Source organism: Tupaia chinensis, unplaced genomic scaffold, assembly GCF_000334495.1.
Source record: "Tupaia chinensis unplaced genomic scaffold, TupChi_1.0 Scaffold000392_1, whole genome shotgun sequence".
Classification (NCBI taxonomy): Eukaryota; Metazoa; Chordata; class Mammalia; order Scandentia; family Tupaiidae; genus Tupaia; species Tupaia belangeri.
The window spans coordinates 227,839-246,893 of NW_006159894.1; the positions used below are offsets into that span (position 1 = coordinate 227,839).

Sequence of the window (19,055 nt, forward strand, 5' to 3'; positions counted from 1 at the left end):
AACTCCTGAATCAGGCAGCCCCAGAACTGGTTCTGAGGAACTGCAAGGTGCCGCGTGGTTGAACATTTATGTGCAGGAAGAGGAAAGCCACTACAGGAAACAGAAGTGAGGGTCTGAGGCAGAGAGTGGGCAGAACTGGTCACAGCGTAGTGCCTGCTGTGCGAACACCGTTTTCAAGGGTGGGCTGTCTGTGATAGACACGCGGCTACTGTGACGGCCTATCATCAGCAATTTGTTAAGGAAGACGACTCCTAGGTGAGGTTGTGGTTTGCTCACAAGCACTCAAGTGTCTGAGTATGGAGGCCTTCTCAGGCCAGCGTGGTTTGGTTTAACATCCTAAAACTCACGTTGAAGTCAGCCCTTCGTACTTCAGAATATGAGCTTATTTGGGGATAAGGACGTTGCAGAGGTAGTCAAGTTAAATTGAGGTCACCATCTAAAAACAAAAACTGGTCAATGTGCTCAGCTAAGAATACTGGGCTCGAATCCAGTATGACTGGTGTCCTTATAAGAAGAAGTCAGGGCATGGAGGGTGAAGACCGGCAGAAGACGCCATCTACAAGCCAAGGAGAGAGGCTTTAGCAGAACCCCACTTGCTGGCACTTCCAGCCTCCAGAACCGTGAGGAAATACATTTCCAGGACATAAGCCTCTCAGTCTGCAGTACGCGTAACAGCAGCTCTGACCAGTGACCGCAGCTATCAAAAGAGAGGACGCAGTGAGACTGCTGAGCAAGCCGGCTGTGAGGGATTCTTCAGGAAGTTGCATCTTATCGTCCTTCTGGTTTAAATTAAGATGGATCTGATGTCTTCTCTTGAGGACTGTTGGTCTAAAAGCTTTCCTGAAAGACCTTATGGCAAGTCAGACCCATCAGAACACTCCTTTATCTATCAGAAGAGAAACTGCAAGGAGGGCATGAAAGTAATTGATTATCTTCGGTCCCGTGAACACAGGGAGACAGCATGTTAACACAAGACCTGGGCCAAGGATGCAGGGCTTCAGAAAGTTCTCTGGCTGGGCCCCCACACGGTGCGTCATTTCCCACTGCAGTTACATTTTTTTGGGCGGGCTCCAGGGATTTTGCTGTTTCCTTAATAAGAGATCGGGAAAACCATACAATGGGCCTCAAAGGCTGGGCTAAGGCCGTTCCAAGGCCAAGCGTGGGCAGGCCTGGATTTTTCAGCCAAAGATCAAGGTGCCAGGGGCTCCCACTGCCAAGGCAGGGCCACTTAAGAGCAGCCAACCCAATTATCTGAATAAACACAGGTTGTAAAGAGCGATTACCTTCAGATTTCATGTTAAATAGCCCAAAACTGAAAACTAACACGGTCAAATATCTTGTTATCACATGTTTTGGGGGTGGAGGGTAGTTTGCTAAAAACAAAATACTAGCAAAGTCAGACTGGGAGAGACATAACCACTTGAAAAAACAAACAAACAAACAAACAAAAAAACAAAAAAACCTGCAAATGATTTAGAGCTCAGTGTCAGCAAAGATATAGTCAGACCTGAATCAGACCTGGATTATCTTGGGGCTCTTCCTGAAACTATACTGTGGATTCTTTCACTCTCACTAGGGTCAGTTCTTTCACTCTACTATTATTCATTTCTTTGTATAATATTTTGTAGTTTTCCGTGTATGAGTTTTTACTTCCTTGGTCAAGTTTATTCCCAAATATTTTATTCTTTCTGGTACTATGTAAATAGAATTGTTTTATCAAATTCCTTTTTAGATTTTTAATTTTTGGCATATAAAATATGAATGACTTTTGGTCATTGATCTTTTGTCCTTTAACTTTGCTAAATCCATTTATTCTAAAAAGTGTAGAAATGTACCCACTATAGATTGCCATGGGTCAAAGAGGGTTGTGGTCTTATAACTGGGAGTCTTTTTCTTCCTCTGTTAGCCTTATAGAATATGGGCATATGATCTCATTGAGGGGAAAGAATATTCACACACAGGAAATGACAAGAAGGAGGTTCTTTAAGGTGAACAGTTCTTTTCTTTCTTTTTTTTTTTTTTTGGAGAGATTTTTGCTATAGGGCGCGTGCGTTCGCCAGACAGAGAGAGACAGAGAGACAGGAAGCGAGAAACCACACCCCGGGGGGGTGGTCACGCCACAATCCCTTCTCCTCCATTCTCCTCTCAGGATCTTGGGCACGCACGCACACGCGCCCGGCGTGAGTTTTAAGCCACCGGGTCCAGGACGCGAACCGCAGTCAACTATGTGGGAGTCCAGCGACATAGCCATTACGTTAACTGCTGGTTCCCAAGGTGAACAGTTTTTTTCTTACTAGTGGGATTTACCCCAGTTTGGGCTTATCTGTGTTGTTTAACTATGAATAAGTATTTATTTTATAACATAAAAAGTTATGTTTTAAGATATCACATTTCTAAGATAAATTTATCAATCTAGACTATCACTTCTTCCCAACGCAGCTAGCTTATACAGGAACCATCCATTCCACTCTATGTTCTCTTGAGATTTAAGGATCTTGTTTTGTTTTCTGCTGAGGGAAAGATATATAGAGGTCATCTTATATTTAAGCGCATGGAAGTTTATTTGAGAAGGAACAGAAACTAAAAACAAAAACTGTTAAATGTGCTCAGCTAAGAATCCCAAAATAATACTGACACTCCAAAAGGTAACAACAATATCCTCAATCAACTCCGTGTGTGGCCATAAAGCAGTTAAAAAAATAAACAAGAAGAAAAGCTAAAGGATGTGTCTTCACTCTTAGATAAACTTTTTATGGCTTTTGGGACAAATAAAGACATGCGAATAAATAGTTGAATATAATACTTATTGAAAATTTTATATTTCTAAAAAACTTGTCTGAAAGCTTTGCACTATTTGTCTCCTATCCAGATATGAATTGTATTGTACCTTTTAAGAACGTTTGTTTTATATACTTTCATTTCTAAACAATGTGAATTCACAAAAGCTCGGAAAGTGCCTTAAAATCAACATTTCCCTGGCCAAAAATATTCTCAGCTAACTTGGTGATTCTCCCATTTTTTTTTCCTGTGCACAGATTTGGGGCTACAAAAGATATTCAAAAGTTTATGGGAAATGCATTCTATGTAAAAAATCATGCATAAATTTCAAACTTTTTCTGCACCAAAATAAACTCACACTTTATTTTAATTGCCAGCGGACATGCGTGCCACCAGTGCTCACCAAATAGAGAGCGAGCGAGCGTCCCAGTGAGGCCTGGTCATACCGCAGCCCCTTTGCCTCCATCTCTCCATCCTATCATGCACACACACATGCTTGGAATGTTCCTCATGCCGCCTAGGCTAGGACCTGAACTGCAGTCAGCCATGTGGAATTCAACTTCCTAGGCACAGCATTTAACCACTGCACTATGGGGCCAGGCCAAACTCATACCTTAATTCCATTTTTTATGAAGTTTTTGAAGCTCTCTCATATTTAGTTCCAATCACACCATACCATGTATGTTTCCAATGAAGGAACCACGAAAGCACATATTTTAGACTATAAGTTGTCAAAGTCCCAAAAGTCTGTTCCAAAAATTCTACTTCCCTTCCAACGGAAGGTGGCCGGATACTGACAGTGTATCCAACCAGCACTGGGTGGGGGCACGGTGGAGTCCACCTGCAGCATTTCATTCGGCAGTCACACCCACCCAGGAGGCAGCTCCTCCCTTCATCTCTGTCTGAAGAAACGGAGGCTTCACAAGGGCACTGATTTGCCCAAGGGGACACTCTCAGCCTCTGCTCTGCTCTGCTCCTGGCAACTACCACACAGATGATCTGGAATCTTAGTCATGGCATTTCAAACTGAGCGACAGCTGTTAAGAGCAGCTAATGTTTCTTGCATTTGCCTCATACAAACCTCACAGAAATACAGGCAGAAGGGCATTCCTCATGCTACCCGAGAGGGAAACTGACTCAGGGAGTTTAATAGGTCCCAAGTGCTGGGCGAACAAGAGGCACACCCTCTCCTTGCCCACCAGGGAATCTATTTTTTTTTAATTTGCCAGAAGGCAAGGCCAGCAGGTGCTATGGTTGTTAAAGGTGCTGGACTCCCACATTGTCTACCGCGGTTTGAGTCCCAGACCTGGTGACTTGCTTTCTCACTTTCCCTCTCTCTCTCTCTCTTTGATGAGCACACATGCCCTATAGCAAACTTATCAAAATAATAAATAAAATTTTTAAATAAATAAATAAATTTGCCAGAAAACACATGTGCTTGCGAGAGAGAGAGAGAGAGAGCCTCTTAATGAAGTGTGGCTATCCTGCAATCCCTTTTCCTCCATTTCTGTATCCCATCAGGATTTGCAGCACACGCACATGTGTCCAATGTGCTTTTCAAGCCTCCAGGGCCAGGATCCAAACCAAGGCCAGCCATGTGGGATCTGGTTCCCTATACACAGCTCTTTTTTTTTTTTTTTTTTTTGGGGGGGGGGTATAGGGCGTGTGCACTCACCAGAGAGACAGAGAGACAGAAAGCGAGAAATCACCCCCCAGGGGGGTGGTCACGCTGCAATCCCTTCTCCTCCATTCTCCTCTCAGGATCTTGGGCACACACGCACATGCGCCCGGTGTGAGTTTAAGCATTGGATTCTGGGACTCTTAACTGTGGTCGACTACATGGGAGTCCGGTGACCTAGCCATTACGCCATCTGCTGGTCCCCCTATGCACAGCTCTTAACCACTGTATTAAGGAACTGAACTGCCAGGGACTCTTGACCTAATGGGAGATCCAGACACAAAAATAACGAACAGGGGGCCAGCAGGTGGTGTAATACCTAAGGCACTGACTGGACTCCCACATGGTCTACTGAGGTTCAAGTCTTGGACCTAGTGGCTTGAAATTCACACTGGGGACATGTGTATATGTGCCCCAAATCCTGAGAGGAGAATGGAGCAGAAGGGATTGCAGCATAACCATCCCTCCTGGGGGCTGATTTCTCATTCTCTCTCTCTCTCTCCATTTCTCTCTGTCTCTCAGGGAAGTACATGCACTCTACGGCAAAAATCCCTCAAAACAAGCAAACAAACAAACGAAACAGCAGAACACAACATGAGCACTACAGCACTCAGCAGAGTGCCCCTGATCCATCTGCAGCCCTCCCCTGGAGCACCTCTGTGCTCTGCACCATCCTTTGTGGCGCTGTACATCCTCATCCCTCACACCTCCACAAACAGCCTCTTTTCTCAGACCTCATTCCAGTCCTGGGCAGCCTGCCAGGACCCTGATGAAGCACGGCCCATTGCTCCTCCCACTTCACTAGGAGAGCTAAAGCTCCTCTTCACAAAGACACACTTGGTGTTTCTGGCCCTTGACGTAGACAGGCTTTTAAAACATCCTCTTGCAGCTTCATCGACTTCTTGACTGGCTCTGTGTACTCTTCATTCATGAGGACTCATCAGTGTAGGTCCAGCAAGACGCATCCTTTAGACTGGAGTGTTCTAAAGCAGTCAGAGGAGAGATGGATTTATTCCAAGCCCAGACTGAGTTGCTGAGAAGAGCTGATCCAGGGACCAAACAAGGATGACAGCTTAACCACTTCCTGACTCCCCCTGGAGCTGGCTTTTCTCAGAATAGATTCAAAAACACGAATCAGGCACCCTACCAGAAAGTACATGCGAAAGCACATATATGGGGTGTTTGTATTACCTGATGTGCCAGACGGTCCATTGCAGTCCACTCATTCATTCAATAAATACTTTCTTATAAGTTTATTTATTCCTTCCATCAACAAGAGAAAGAAAGAGGCAGAACCCCCCACAGGGTCCTGGTGCACCATCCACTCAACGTCAGCCAACCCTGGGTCACGGACCCGTGAGTGCCTGAGTATTCAGGAAGGCCTCCAGACTTGAACCCAGAACCTTGTCATATGGGATTGCCTTATAAGGCATTGTGTTTTACTCTGTACTGTCATTTGGCTCCCATTTAATAAATACTTAATTGTCGAGAGCCATCTAGTTATCAGGCTTGTGGAGCTATCCTTACCAAGACAGATCAGAACCTTCATGAATGTACTTAAGCCAAGTGTTTTTACTATAGCGTTCCTCACCATTTGTTTGAGATGTACATGAAGGGACTTAAAAGTCTGTCAAAAAAATTGAATTAAATCATGAGGATTTTTGATGCAAAGCCATTTTGGAATCCATGAGTTGCTTTTTCATAGTATGCATTTTCCACAAACTTTTTGAAGCTCATGGGGTGGGGGTATTTTTTAATTGTCCTTTCTTCAAGAAGATTGTCTTTCTAACTCTTTAGTGTGTAGCCATAGATCTTTCCTCTTTTTCTTATTGCCCAAGGGTATGTGTGCTATCCAGAGAAACAAAGACAGAGACACAGGCAGAGAGAGGATACCCTCTAATGGGAAGTCATCACACTGCAGTCCCTTCTCTATTCCTCCCATCCCATCAGGATTTGGGGCATGCATGCACATGTACCTGGTGTGGGTTTTTTATTTTATTTTTATTTAATTTTATTTTTTAGTATTATATTAAAATTTGACCACAGAGAGAGAGAGTGAGGGAAAGTGAGAATATAAGCCACCAGGTCCAGTACTCAAATTGTGGTTAGCCACGTGGGAGTCAAGCACCTTAACCTTTATGACACCTGCCATCCCCACCTTCCCCAGGATGTTTTTCAGGTTTTTGGAGCTGAGACTTCAACTGTGGTTGGCCATGTGGGATCAGGCTCCCTTAACCACTGTACTATGGGGCTGGCCCAGAGAAAGGAAGGTCTTCCTTTTAGCTGTATTCTCTTGTACCTCCCTAGTGAATAGAAATGATAAAAGTGAAGACATGAATTGTCTTACCTGGTTTTTTTTTAAGGATTATTTTATTTAACTGTATTTATCCATTTATTTATTTTAATTTGACCAGAGAGAGAGAATGAGAAAGCAAGCCAACAGATCTAGGACTCGAACCGCAGTTGGCCACGTAGAGTCCAGTCCCCTTAACCACCATGCCACCTGCCATGAATGGCAGAAACATGAATTGTCTTACCTGTCTCTACCTGTGCAGTCCTTGGGGTTGCTCCTCAGAATCCTGTGGTTCCCTAGAACATAGTTTGATGCCAGCGCTCTCGGGGAAGGAGCCACCATTTATTTATTGAGAGCCTGCTTTGGGTCAGATACTGTACTAACCCATGTGACTCGCATGAATAGCCCTTGTCTCTCTATGTCAGCCTTTTAGGTTATGTGGGCCAGGAATTCTTTCCATCCCTGGAAACTCTTGCTTCTTTTCCTGACCCGTTTTTCAACAGATGCTCTGGTCAATGATTTCAGCCTTACTCCGTCTGGTACAGGCCCCCTTGGCATCACGAGACCCCGTAAGCATCACAGTGACTCATCACCACTCGCCGTGGCTGCTACTGTCCATGGCAGTCGACCCTACTGGAGAAAGTTGAGGTCCCCACCACCTCTAAACTCACAAAATTCCCACTCACCCCACAGTGAGGGGTTGGCTCTTGCCAAAGCATAGAACTTCCCTCCCTAGGTAGTTTTTGTTTTATTCCACAAGTACTATTGATAATGCCCCCTAACTTCCAGATCCTAACTCACCTGGTCTGTGGCCTATTCTGAAAGTATCAGGCAAACATCAGATGCACACTTCTTCCCCTGCCCTTGACTCTCTGTTCCCCTTACCATCCACTCTCTTGTCTTCCTCCCACTGAGGTTGGGACTACTCCTTGCCTTATGTTTATCACTTAAATTCTGTTTTCATTTGTATGTCTTCTTTCATATCCAGGCCCACAGGTCTCTTCTCTCTTTTAAGAACATTCTCTCTCTAACTAACCCCGTATTCTGGCTCCTCCTATCATATATTGAGCAGCCTCCCATGATCCACAAACCCCAGTTTCTTTTTCACCAGAGCTCAGGCTTGCTTTTATTTTCTTGTTCTTCTTCTTCTTTTTTTTTTTTTATAATCTTCTCTCTCCTACCACGTTGACTCTCACAATTCTTGCAATATCTCTCCCCTTTTTTGTCTAAGTAGAGAAATCATATTCAATGACATAGTCTTTAATGTTAACCAGACTAAGGTTCTAAGGTACACACTACTGCCAAACATTAGGCAAATTACATAATCTTGCCAAGCCTTTTGCATTAGTCAGGGTAATTAAAGTTAGCTGCTATGGTATAGATAATGTTCTTGTCCCCCAAGGGTTTGTGTGCTGAAATTTGGTTCCCAATGTTATGACATTGAGAAGGGATGTGACTTTTTTTTTTGAGAGATGTTTGCTGTAGGGCACATGAACTAACCAGAAAGACAGAGGGAAACAGAGAGAAAGAAAGCAAGAAATCACCCCCTCCCCCTGCCCAGGGAGGATGGCTATGCCTCAATCCCTTCTCCTCTTGGGATTTTGAGCATGCATGCACACACTCCTAGCTTGAGTTTTAAGCCACCACATCTGGAACTTGAACTACGGTCAACTACGTGAGAGTCCAACAACGTAACCATTACGCCATTTGCTAGTCCCAAGGGGTGAGACTTTTAAAAGGCAAAGCCTAATGTATAAGGTTTCATTCATGGGGCCATTGCTGTCATAAATGGATAAATGCTGTCTATGAAGAGCAGTGGCCTGAGAAAGGAAGACCTCATTGCCTCCTTTACTGTGGGTGGCCACAATAGAATCTCCTGGGAACATGGGAGAGACAGAGGAAGTGGAGAATCCTGATTTATCCCTTCATGCATGCACCTACCTTCCTCTCTGTTTCTGTCAGCCATATTGTGATATAGCACCAGATGCCAGTCTGATGCCAGCCTCATGCCTTTGAACTTTCCAGCTATCAGAATCGTGAGCCAAATAAACCTCTATTCACCCAGTCTCAGATATTTTTGTTTAGCAACACAATGACAGATTATTACAGTCAGAGTAATTAATGGTTTTTTTTATTTAAATGTATTTATTTACGGTCATTCGCTATACATCAATACGACATATAAAATGAGATTTCCCATCCAGAATACACTGTATATTGGCTCAGTCAAGCACATCAACATATGTGTTATCAACAAATAATTTTCCATTTCTTATTTCCTGTATATTTTGCTTTTTTGTGTGTGTGTGTGTGCCATCCTTGATTCCCTATCCCTCACCCTCTGTCATGTCCCACCCTCCTCCCACATTGTCTCTGGTATCCATGGTTGCTTTCTAAACTCCCCCCCCCATTTAATTGATTTGCTAATAAATTTAATTAGTCTAAATATTTCTAATAGCAAGCACAATATACATATCCATGAACACACATCTGACTTTAGGCATAAACCTCAGTGAGTAGAATGACCATACTATAAAGTAACACCTACCTGGGGCTATATATTTTACTGCAGTCATCAAATACACATTTTTTTTAATTTCGATAAAACAGTTTTCATGTTTTTTCTCCTGAAATATTTTTAATTAATTAATTTACATTCATCACCTAGGTATCGTCACAACATATCAAATGTGGTTTCCCATCTAGAATAAACTGCTTAGTGGTTTAATCATGCATGTCATCATCAAAAATTTTTCATTTCTAGTTTCAAATATATATATATATATTTTCTTAAGTAACCTAACTACTTTGAATAGCAAGTTCATCTGGTAATTTCAAGAAAAGCAGTTTTGAACTGGTAAGGAAATTTTCTTGAAACTTAAAGCCTAGAAACAGATTAGTATTCTGTTCAAATACTAGGTACATGAACCTATTGACAGCTCAAGACAGGACAAAAATCCTTAAAACTGGACAACAAAGCTTAGAAGAAAAGCATCAATATTTTAGTCAAGTCACAGAATGCTATTTCGCCAGTTCAGTCTCATGTAATTACCTATCTTCTGTTGTGGTTCTATCTCCCCAATTAAATTCTGGAATATAATATTCAACTCCAGATTTGTTTCTACAATTAAGTTGGCCATTTTCTTAGTTTTTGAACTCTTATTTCTGTGTGTCTACATTTAATTTTCCTGGTATAGCACTCCCTTGAAAATTTCTTAGAGATCTGGTCTGATGTTGGTAAATTCTTTCAGGCAGATTTTATTTATCTGAGAATGTTTTTGTCTTTTTTTTCCCATATGAAGGATAATCTTGCTGGGTATAGTATTCTTGGTTGGAATTGCTTTTCCCTTAATACTTGGAATATATTTTCCCATTCTTTCCTTGCTTGTATTGTTTCTGAAAGTAACTTGATGTTTCTTCCTTGCCTATTTCTCGTATATTATTCTCATTTTTGGGGGGCAATTTTCTCAGTCTTTGTGGTGGATTTTTCTAGGCCAGCAATTTTCTCTTCTACATCTGAGATTCTATTTTCTGTATGATCTAGTCTGCTTTTAATACTTTCAAGGGAGATTTTGACTTCCTGTATTATAGCCTTCATCTCTAACAGTTACATCTGATTCTTTTGTAAAGTGTGTAATTCCTCTTTTAGATCTTGCATGAATTTCCTTACCTCCTGGAACTCATCAGCTCCTTTCTCCTTTCTCTTCTGCAGTTCATTGTTTCTCTTCTCTTCCATCTCGGTTAGCTCCATCATTATGAATGTTCTAAATTCTTTATCAGACATTTCCATGATTTCCATTGAACTGTCTGTGGATGAAGAGGAGTTATTCTTTTCTCTTGAAGGAGAGGTATTTTACTGCCTTCCCATATTTCTTGTGACCCCGTGGTGATTTCTAGTCATCTGATGGACGGTATGTTTCTTCCCAAACTTCAAAGTTCAATCTGAGCATTGAGGAGCATGCAGAAAAGTAAACAGAGAGAGAGAAACAGCAGCAACAACAACAACAAAATCAAGAAACAGAGAAAAAGAGAAGAAAAAACTAAGAGAAAAACTAAAAAAATTAGATTAAAAAAATGTTAACAAAAGCAAAAATTAGAAAGTTTTCAGGAGCCATGAAGGTGTCTTTAAGAAGGCCTCTTCCCTTGCCTCTCCTGGGTTGGGAGGGGAGAGGGAATTATTAACAAGATAAAGGGAAAGGAGGGGCCAGAAAGCCCAGAAAATGCTTTGCCTTAAAAATTTTTAAAAAGGAAAAATTACCAAAAAATGAGAAGACAGAGACAGAGAGAGAGGTAGAGAGAGACAAAGAGATACAGAGACAGGAGACTTGAAAGGGGTCTTCTACCATGTGAGTTTGTGTGCTGGAGGCTGAAATATCAGTGGAAAATCTTCACTTCTCTGTTTCCCCTGAAATGCCTAGTTCTTAGGAGCCATGAAGGTGTCTTCAAGAAGGCCTGTTCCCTTGCCTCTCCCAGAGTAATTAATGTTAGCTATCAAAACAAAGAACTTGGTGGTTTAACCCTTGCTCATGTCACAGTCGAGTGAGGCTTTGGTGGTTCTCCTTAGCAATAACTGAGGGATCAGGCTTCTGTCCCCGTGTAAGTCTTTAGCATAAACAGGGAAGCAGCAGCATCAGAGAATGTGTTACACTTTTTGAAGCTGACTCTGCCGGCATTGTTTTACCAGATCTCCACAAGCAGACTAAAGGAAGAAAGAAAAAATGTCTCTCTTTTCTTGCATCTCTGCTAGCTTTGTCACTATGAACATCCTAAATTCTTTATCTGACATGTTCACGAGTTCCATTGTACTGTCTGTGGATGATGAAGGGCTATTCTTTTCCCTTGAGGGAGAGATTTTTTTTTTTTCATTTCCCATATTTCTTGTGCCTCTGCAGTGGTGGTTTCTGGTCATCTGATGGAGTATATATGTTACTTCCTACCTTCTCGGAGTTAATCCTGAGTGTTAGAGGCGTGTGGAAGGAGATGGCCTGCAATTTTTCTGCAGTTCTGTTTCCCTATCTTCACCAAGCAATGTGCACTGGCTTTTTACTGGGCCAGAAGGAGGGGTTTGGGGCAGAGGCTTTTTCTGGTTAAAAGGGGCAGGGCTGGGTCCACCCCAGATATACATGGATTCTGGCTTTTTGTTGGCCCGAAAGGAGGGGTCTGCTTCGGTTTAGTTCTGAGATTTCTATTCAATTCCAGTTGTTTATGTATCTGTTTTTATACCAGTGCCATACAGATTTTTTTGTTGTTTGTTTTTTGGAGAGGTTTTTGCTACAAGACACGTGCACTCACCAAAAAGACAGAGAGAGACAGAAAGCAAGAAATCACCCACCAGGGGGGATGGCCACACCGCAATCCCTTCTCCTCCATTCTCCTCTCAGGATCTTGGGCACACATGCACAGGTGCCCGGCGTGAGTTTAAGCCACTGGGTCCGGGACTTGAACCATGGTCAACTACTTGGGAGTCCAGCAACAGAGCAATTACAGCAACTGCTGGCCCTGCCATACAGTTTCGATTACTGAAGCTTTATAGTACATTTTGAGACCAAGTTGTGTTATGCTTCTGGCTTTGTTCTTTTTGCTCAGATTTACTTTAGCTATTCAGATTTACTTTAGCTATTTTGTAGTTCCTTATGATTTTTAGGATTTTTTTTACTGTGAAAAATGTCATTCAAATTTTAGGAATTATGTCTATAGACAGAATGCTTTGAGTAATATGGACATTTTTAATAATATTAATTCTTCCAATCCATGAGCATAAAATATCATTCCACTTATTTCTGTTGTGTCCTATTTATTTTATTAATGTTTTATATATTTTTGTTTGGTTAAATTTATTCTTTAAGGGACCAGCAGTTAGTGTAATGGCTATGTCGTTGAACTCCCATGTAGCCAACAGCGGTTCGAGTCCCGAAACCAGTGACTTAAACTCACGCCAGGCGTGTGTGCATGCGTGCCCAAGATCCCGAGAGGAGAATGGAGGAGAAGGGATTGCAGCATGGCTATCCCCCCCAGGGGGTGATTTCTCACTTTCTGTCTCTCTGTCTCTCTCTGTCTTTCTGGTGAGCACACGAACCCTATAGCAAAAACCTCTCAAAAAAATTTATTCTTTAATATTTTTTATGCTATTATAAGTGAAATTGTGTTCTTTTTTGGACAGTTCACTGTTAGTGTGTAGACATTACTGATTTGTGTAGATGATTTTTGTATCTTACAGCTTTACTGAATTTGTTTACTAGTCCTAATAGTTCTTTTGGTATAGTACAAGATCTTCCACATATAAAACCACGTCATCCTACAAACTACAATGATTTAACTTTTTCCTTTCCAAATTGAGTGCCCTTTATTTCCTTTTCTTGCCTAATTGCTCTGGTGAGAACTCCCAGTACTATGTTGAACGGAAGTGGAGAGAGTGGGCATCATGTTGATCTTGATCCTTGATGTTAGAGAAAAGCTTTCACTGTTGAATATGATATGCACTGTGGGATTGTCATGTGTGTCCTTTATTATATAAGGCACATTCCTTCCATACCTAACTTTTTAAAGAAAATTGATTAATTTCATCTTTATAATTAAGCCATAGCATTTTAAAAATTGCGACCAAAAACGTGTACAATTTGCCATCTTAATCATTCGTAAGTGTACAGTCCAATAGTGTTAAGTATATTCACCGCATTGTGCAACACATCTCCAGGAGTTTTCCTCTTAACAAACTAGATTTTTTTTTTTCAAACTAGAATTTTGAGCCCACAAAACAACAACTCCCGTTTCTCCCTCCTCCAAGCCCTTGGCTATCACCATTCCACTTTCTGTCTCTATGAATTTGACCACTCCAGGCCCCTCACTTTAGGTGACGTCACGCAGCATTCGTCTTTTTGCAAGTGACTTATTTTACTTAGCACGTCTTCAAATGTCACCTATGTTGTAGTAAGTGTCAGAATTTCCTTCCATTTTAAGGCTGAAAAATAGTCTACTGTACACGTGCACGTTCACATTGTTTATCATTTATCTGAGGGTGGGTACTTGAGTTGCTTCCACCTCTTGGCTATGGTGAAACTATGGTGAACATGGGTGTGAATCCGTGGGGCTTTCTCTTGCCTCTGGTTCCCTTTTGAATCTTTTTGCATCTCACAACCAGGGGTTGTCATGCACCCATGTCCCTCTCCGCTAATTAGCCCTCTCCTTTGCTCCAGAAGGATCCATCTCAAGACTTCCTCCCTCTGAGCAGTTGTCTCCTGTGTTGGTGATGAAGGTACCAGAAGCAGGCCCGGGGAGCTGGGGGAGTTTCAGAAAGGAGGGAAGCCTACCCTTACTCCATTCACTCGTCCTGTATTTCAGGCGTGAAGACCACTGGGGTTCTCTCATTTTCTGTCAGATGTTTGTTTAGGAACACAATGACAGATGAATACAGTCCGAGTAATTAACGTTAGGAGTCAACAAATAAATAAATGTACAAAGGGAATGGTTCCAAACTTGCCCTGCCTTTGCCGTTTTTCTCTCAAGGCATCTTGCATGCTTTCTCCGAAGAACAATAGTGTCTGGCCATTTCTTTAGGCTCCCTGCTGTTTGCACAGTAAAGTTCAAATTCTTTAGTTCAGAGTTCAAAAACAATCTCAGTCTTGCCTGGTTACTTTTCCCACTCAGTCCCATTACCTTGTCTATCCAGCACATGGCTACCCTCTTCAGGGGCTCCTCGCCCGTCCTCCGTAGGTCATACATTTCTGCATTTCCCTCTTGTCTGCCTCTTCTCCATTCATGGTTGTTCATCCACGACATGGAAGAGCATGAAGCCTGTCTTGACCCCTCCAGCCTACAGAGATCTCCTCCACCTCAACCCCAGCCCCTTTTCCTGGACCTCTTCCTACTTTCACTGATTTGCTGGTGTCTCATGTCTGAGTTCTGTCTGCAGCACCCCTGCACACCCTGTGAGTGCAAGGTGGGCTCTCTCTGTCTTTCTGCAGAGTATAGTACAGTGCTCGACCTCCGCAGGTGTTCAGTTACTATTTGCGAAGTGTGGTGGTATCGTGCCAGGAGCTGAGACACATGGCCTCAGGTGTATCGTCCGTTCACCTGTTCATTCAATCATCCATTGTTTATTGGGCTTCAGTAGTGCTCCAGGCAGTGGGAATTAAATGATGAACAATGAAACAGTTTCTCATAGAGTTTATGATTGTATAGGAGAGATGAATTCTCAAAATAAATAGATTATTTCAAAGAGTGAAAAGGGACATAGAAGAAACAAGAACCTAGGACCCACTGGTGGCAAAGCAATTACACAAGCAATGCTCTGGAATGCTTGGCCCACATGTGAGAATGCCAGGTTCACATCCCACCCGAGGCCTCCTGTATGCACTGGGCACAGACTCGCATCCATGATCTGGACTGGATGGGGGTGGATCACGCAGGAACACCCTGTTAGGGGTTTCTCTCTCTCTCTCTCTGAAAAAATCTTGAAGAAGAAAAAAGAAACAAGGACCTTCATTCACTGTACTACATATTTTACCTATTCTGTATGTAGAAGCACTTGCATAATTTGTGTGGCACAGTGAAAAATGAAAATGTGGGTGCCCTTGTTCAAAAATTTATCAGGAGCCAGCAGATGGCCTGGAGGCTAAGGCAGCTTGATCCCGCATGGCCGAACCACAACGTGGTTCTAGTCTCAGTCGTGGTGGCTTGAAAAACACACTGGGTGCATGTGCTCTCAGTCCTGAGAGGAGACTAAAGGAGAAAGAATTGCTGTGTGGACATCCCCTCTGGGGGGCGATTTCTCACTTGCCCTCTCTCTGTCTTTCTCTGGTGAGCACATGTGCCCTCTAGCAAAAACTAAAAATAAATAGATAAATAGAAATTTTAAAATGTATCAGAATTTCAAGATGGTAAGAACACAGCATTAAACCAAACGTGGGCCCTTGGAGCTTATGGCCATGAAGCCGACTGTGCTCCCGAGAGAGAAAATCAGTAGAGAAATCACCCTATTTGGTGTGAAGCCCAGCTCACTATATTACTTTGCCGAGAATACCGTAAGCTCCGTGGTGGCCATATGTGGAATGCAACATAACGTTCTTGTTGCTGTCTCCTGCCTTCCAGACTGCTTGTCCTCCTCACCTTTACAAGTATTGTCCAGAAGGTGCTACGGGAAACAGAGATGCAAAGTCATCGTCAACAATCACCATTTTGGAAGCCCCTGTCTGCCGGGAGTGAAAAAATACCTCACTGTTACCTATGCCTGTGGTAAGAATAAACTCAAAAAGCTGCTTGAAGACCCTGCCGCAAGGGAGGTGGAAGTCATGTGAACTGAGGGAGTCTGCGTAGAAGGAGTCCAACGACTGGCTCCTGAAACTGTCTAGTCATCCCAGATATTCAAGAGCTGGTTTTTTTTTTTTTCCCCATGCTTTATTCTTGTTTATGAGATTCATCAGATAAGCAATAGAATTTTCTTTGGCCTAAATTTGTTTTTAAAGTGGTTTTTAGTAATCAGATTGGCAGCCAGTGGGGAGGGTAGAAAAAGAGCAAGCAAGAGAGGGTAAGGGATGTCTCTGAGAAGAGTGATTGTAATCTCTGTTTTTAGGAGGCTCTGCAGTTTATTGGTATGTCATTCAAGTTCACAGAGCATTGTTTGGCTCCTATATAACCTTTCAGCATTACTTTTTGGCCCTAAAAGACGAACTCCTCTGTTGCCAATGGCTATTTTATCTACATACCCAGGGCATTGAATCAACAGATTAAAAATGTTAGGTGACAGTGCTACTTTGTTTTCCTAGGATCTTTAAATAATAAAATGAAATGTCTGCTTTCCTTAGATTCCAATTTCATGAAGCTACTCAAGAGCAAATCAGCAGTTAATTCTTTAATGAGGGTACTTGGAGTTGTTTTTTACAATCCTCATTCATTGACTATTTTGGTGTGCATAAAAGCAAAGAGCCCTGGAACTGAAGAAATGGATACTTTTGCTCTTGGAAACTCCTTCCTCCTCTTTTTTCCCCTGGCATTTACCCCTAGCCTTTTTTGTCTCTTGCAACAGCTTTATTGAGATAATTCATAGACCAACTAATTCGCTCTTAAAGTGTACCAATCAATGTTTTTTTAATATATCACCAGAACTGAGCAGTCATTACCACAGTTAATGTAAGAACATTCTCATTCCTCCCAAAAGAAAGATTATATTTTTTTGAGAGGTTTTCGCTATAGGGCACGTGCACTCGCCAGACAGACAGAGAGAGACAGAGAGATAGAAAGCGAGAAATCACCCCCCAGAGGGGATGGCCACGCCGCAATCCCTTCTCCTCCATTCTCCTCTCGGGATCTTGGGCATGCACGCACACGCACCCGGCGTGAGTTTAAGCCACCGGGTCCGGGACTTGAACCGTGGTCAACTACGTGGGAGTCTAACAACATAACCATTATGCTAACTGCTGGTCCCCAAGATTATATTCTTTAATCTCTCCTACCCAATCCACCCAACACACCTCCCCCAACTCCAGGCAACCACCAATCAACACTCCATCTCTATGGATTTACTTCTTCTAGAAGTCTCATGTAAGGGAATCATATGGCTATGTGGCCTTGGTGTCTGGCTTGCTTACTTAGCATGTTTTCAAGATTCAAGCATGTGGTAGTATGTACCAGTACTTTATTCTTTTTTATGGCAAATGATATTCCGTTGCATCACCAGACTTACGTCCTGAGCTAAAACTTTTGTTCTCTGCGATATCTATGCTGTCGCAGGTGCAACAAAGTGATGACTTAAATGTGTCCCCACAGTGAGTGCACCCACCCATGCATACAGGAAGGATGTTCTTATTTGTTCTATCTTTATTCCTGCAACCATATTGAAGCAGCTCTGAGGAGCATGGAGCCCATCTGGCTGAACTTCCCCTAGAAGCCAACATAGCTCACTCCAAGGTGCCAGGAACATCAGGCCTCTTCAGCTAACTGTTGAAGAGCAGGACTTTAACCTCCAAATCCGGTCAATTTCTAGTGTGCCTTCAAGGAGGAGGCAAAAGCAGTTATGAGGGTTCTTCTTTACCAGTGCTGAGAAGATGAGCTTTTGGCTCTTTTCTCTCGCCCATTCAGCACATCCTGAGCATGTCTGTGTGTCCGGAGCTGCACTGGGGCCAAGGATCCGACATCAGAGACATGGATCTTGTCCTCATGGGATTGACAGTCAGGGGAAAGAGACAGACATTAAAGGAGCAGCCAGACAAATCCATCATCACCCACTGTGCTAAATGCTCTTTTGGGAGAGGGCGGGATTCAATTAGAAGGGATAATGGTGGGGATAATGGTGGGCCCTGACATAGCTTGGGGCTGTGTTTTGAGAAGACTTTCAAAGAGAATCTTCCTTGGGGAAACTGGCAGGCATGAATGGACAGGTAGGGCTAACAGGTGGAAGAAGAGATGCTGATATGCTGTGAGGGTGAGGGGAGAGGAGCTAGGAGGAGGAAGATGGCAGGAGGTGGCACTGGAGAAGACCAGAACAAGACCCGGGGGCTGTTGGGAGGAGAGGTAGATGCAGTGGAAGGTTTGAAGTAGGAGAATCATACAGTTGGACTTTGGCACACAAAAGACCACACCCTCCACCTCCTTGGCTTAGGAATGGAATGTGCCATTGGGAGTGTCATGTCTCTGCTGGAACCTTATGCTATAATTTTACCCTGTGTGGCAGCATTGGGTGGTGGAGCCTAGTGAGAGATGTTTAGGACATGAGGGTGGATCGCTCATAAATAATTAAGGTCATCTCAATTCTCCCTCATTAGTTCCCCTAAGAGTAGATTATTATTCAAACAAGTCAGCCACCCGCAGGCCTTTCTTTCTTTGCACATGCCTGCTTTCCTTTTTATTTCTCTTGGCCGTGTTGTGACATAGCACCAGAAGCTGGCCGGATGCTGGCCCCAAGGTCTTGGCCGTTCTAGCTACCAGAATTGTGACCTAAATGCACCTCTTTTCTTCATAAACCATCCAGTCTCAGGTGTCCTGGCATAGCCACACTGATGGGCAATATGTGACTAGATGTAACCAGTGGTATCACTGCCAGGCCAATGCATACAAGATTTTATGATCATCACATGCTCTTTACCTTTGTTGTAGAAGTTGGAAGGACCTCTCTGGCTATAGGGTAGAGAATGGATTGGAGTAGAACAGAGCAGGGAGAGGAGCTAGACGGCAGCCGGCAATGAAGACTTGGACTAGAGCTGCGCTAGTGCACATGGTAAAAATGTGAATGAGCTGAGAACCATTTGGAAAGTAGACACAGGGATACAAAGAGACTGGGAGATGGGAAGAATAGGGGTAGAAACTGAGAGGGAT

General features: G+C 42.9%; 1 protein-coding gene across 1 annotated transcript in view; it reads left to right on the plus strand.

Annotated features, from left to right (window-relative positions):
• EVA1C (eva-1 homolog C) overlaps positions 1-19,055 on the plus strand; it is a 109,604-nt gene that overhangs the window by 71,605 nt on the left and 18,944 nt on the right. Inside the window, 1 exon segment of the mRNA XM_006153866.3 lies at positions 15,837-15,980. Within this exon segment, the coding sequence (XP_006153928.1) occupies positions 15,837-15,980 (144 nt within the window).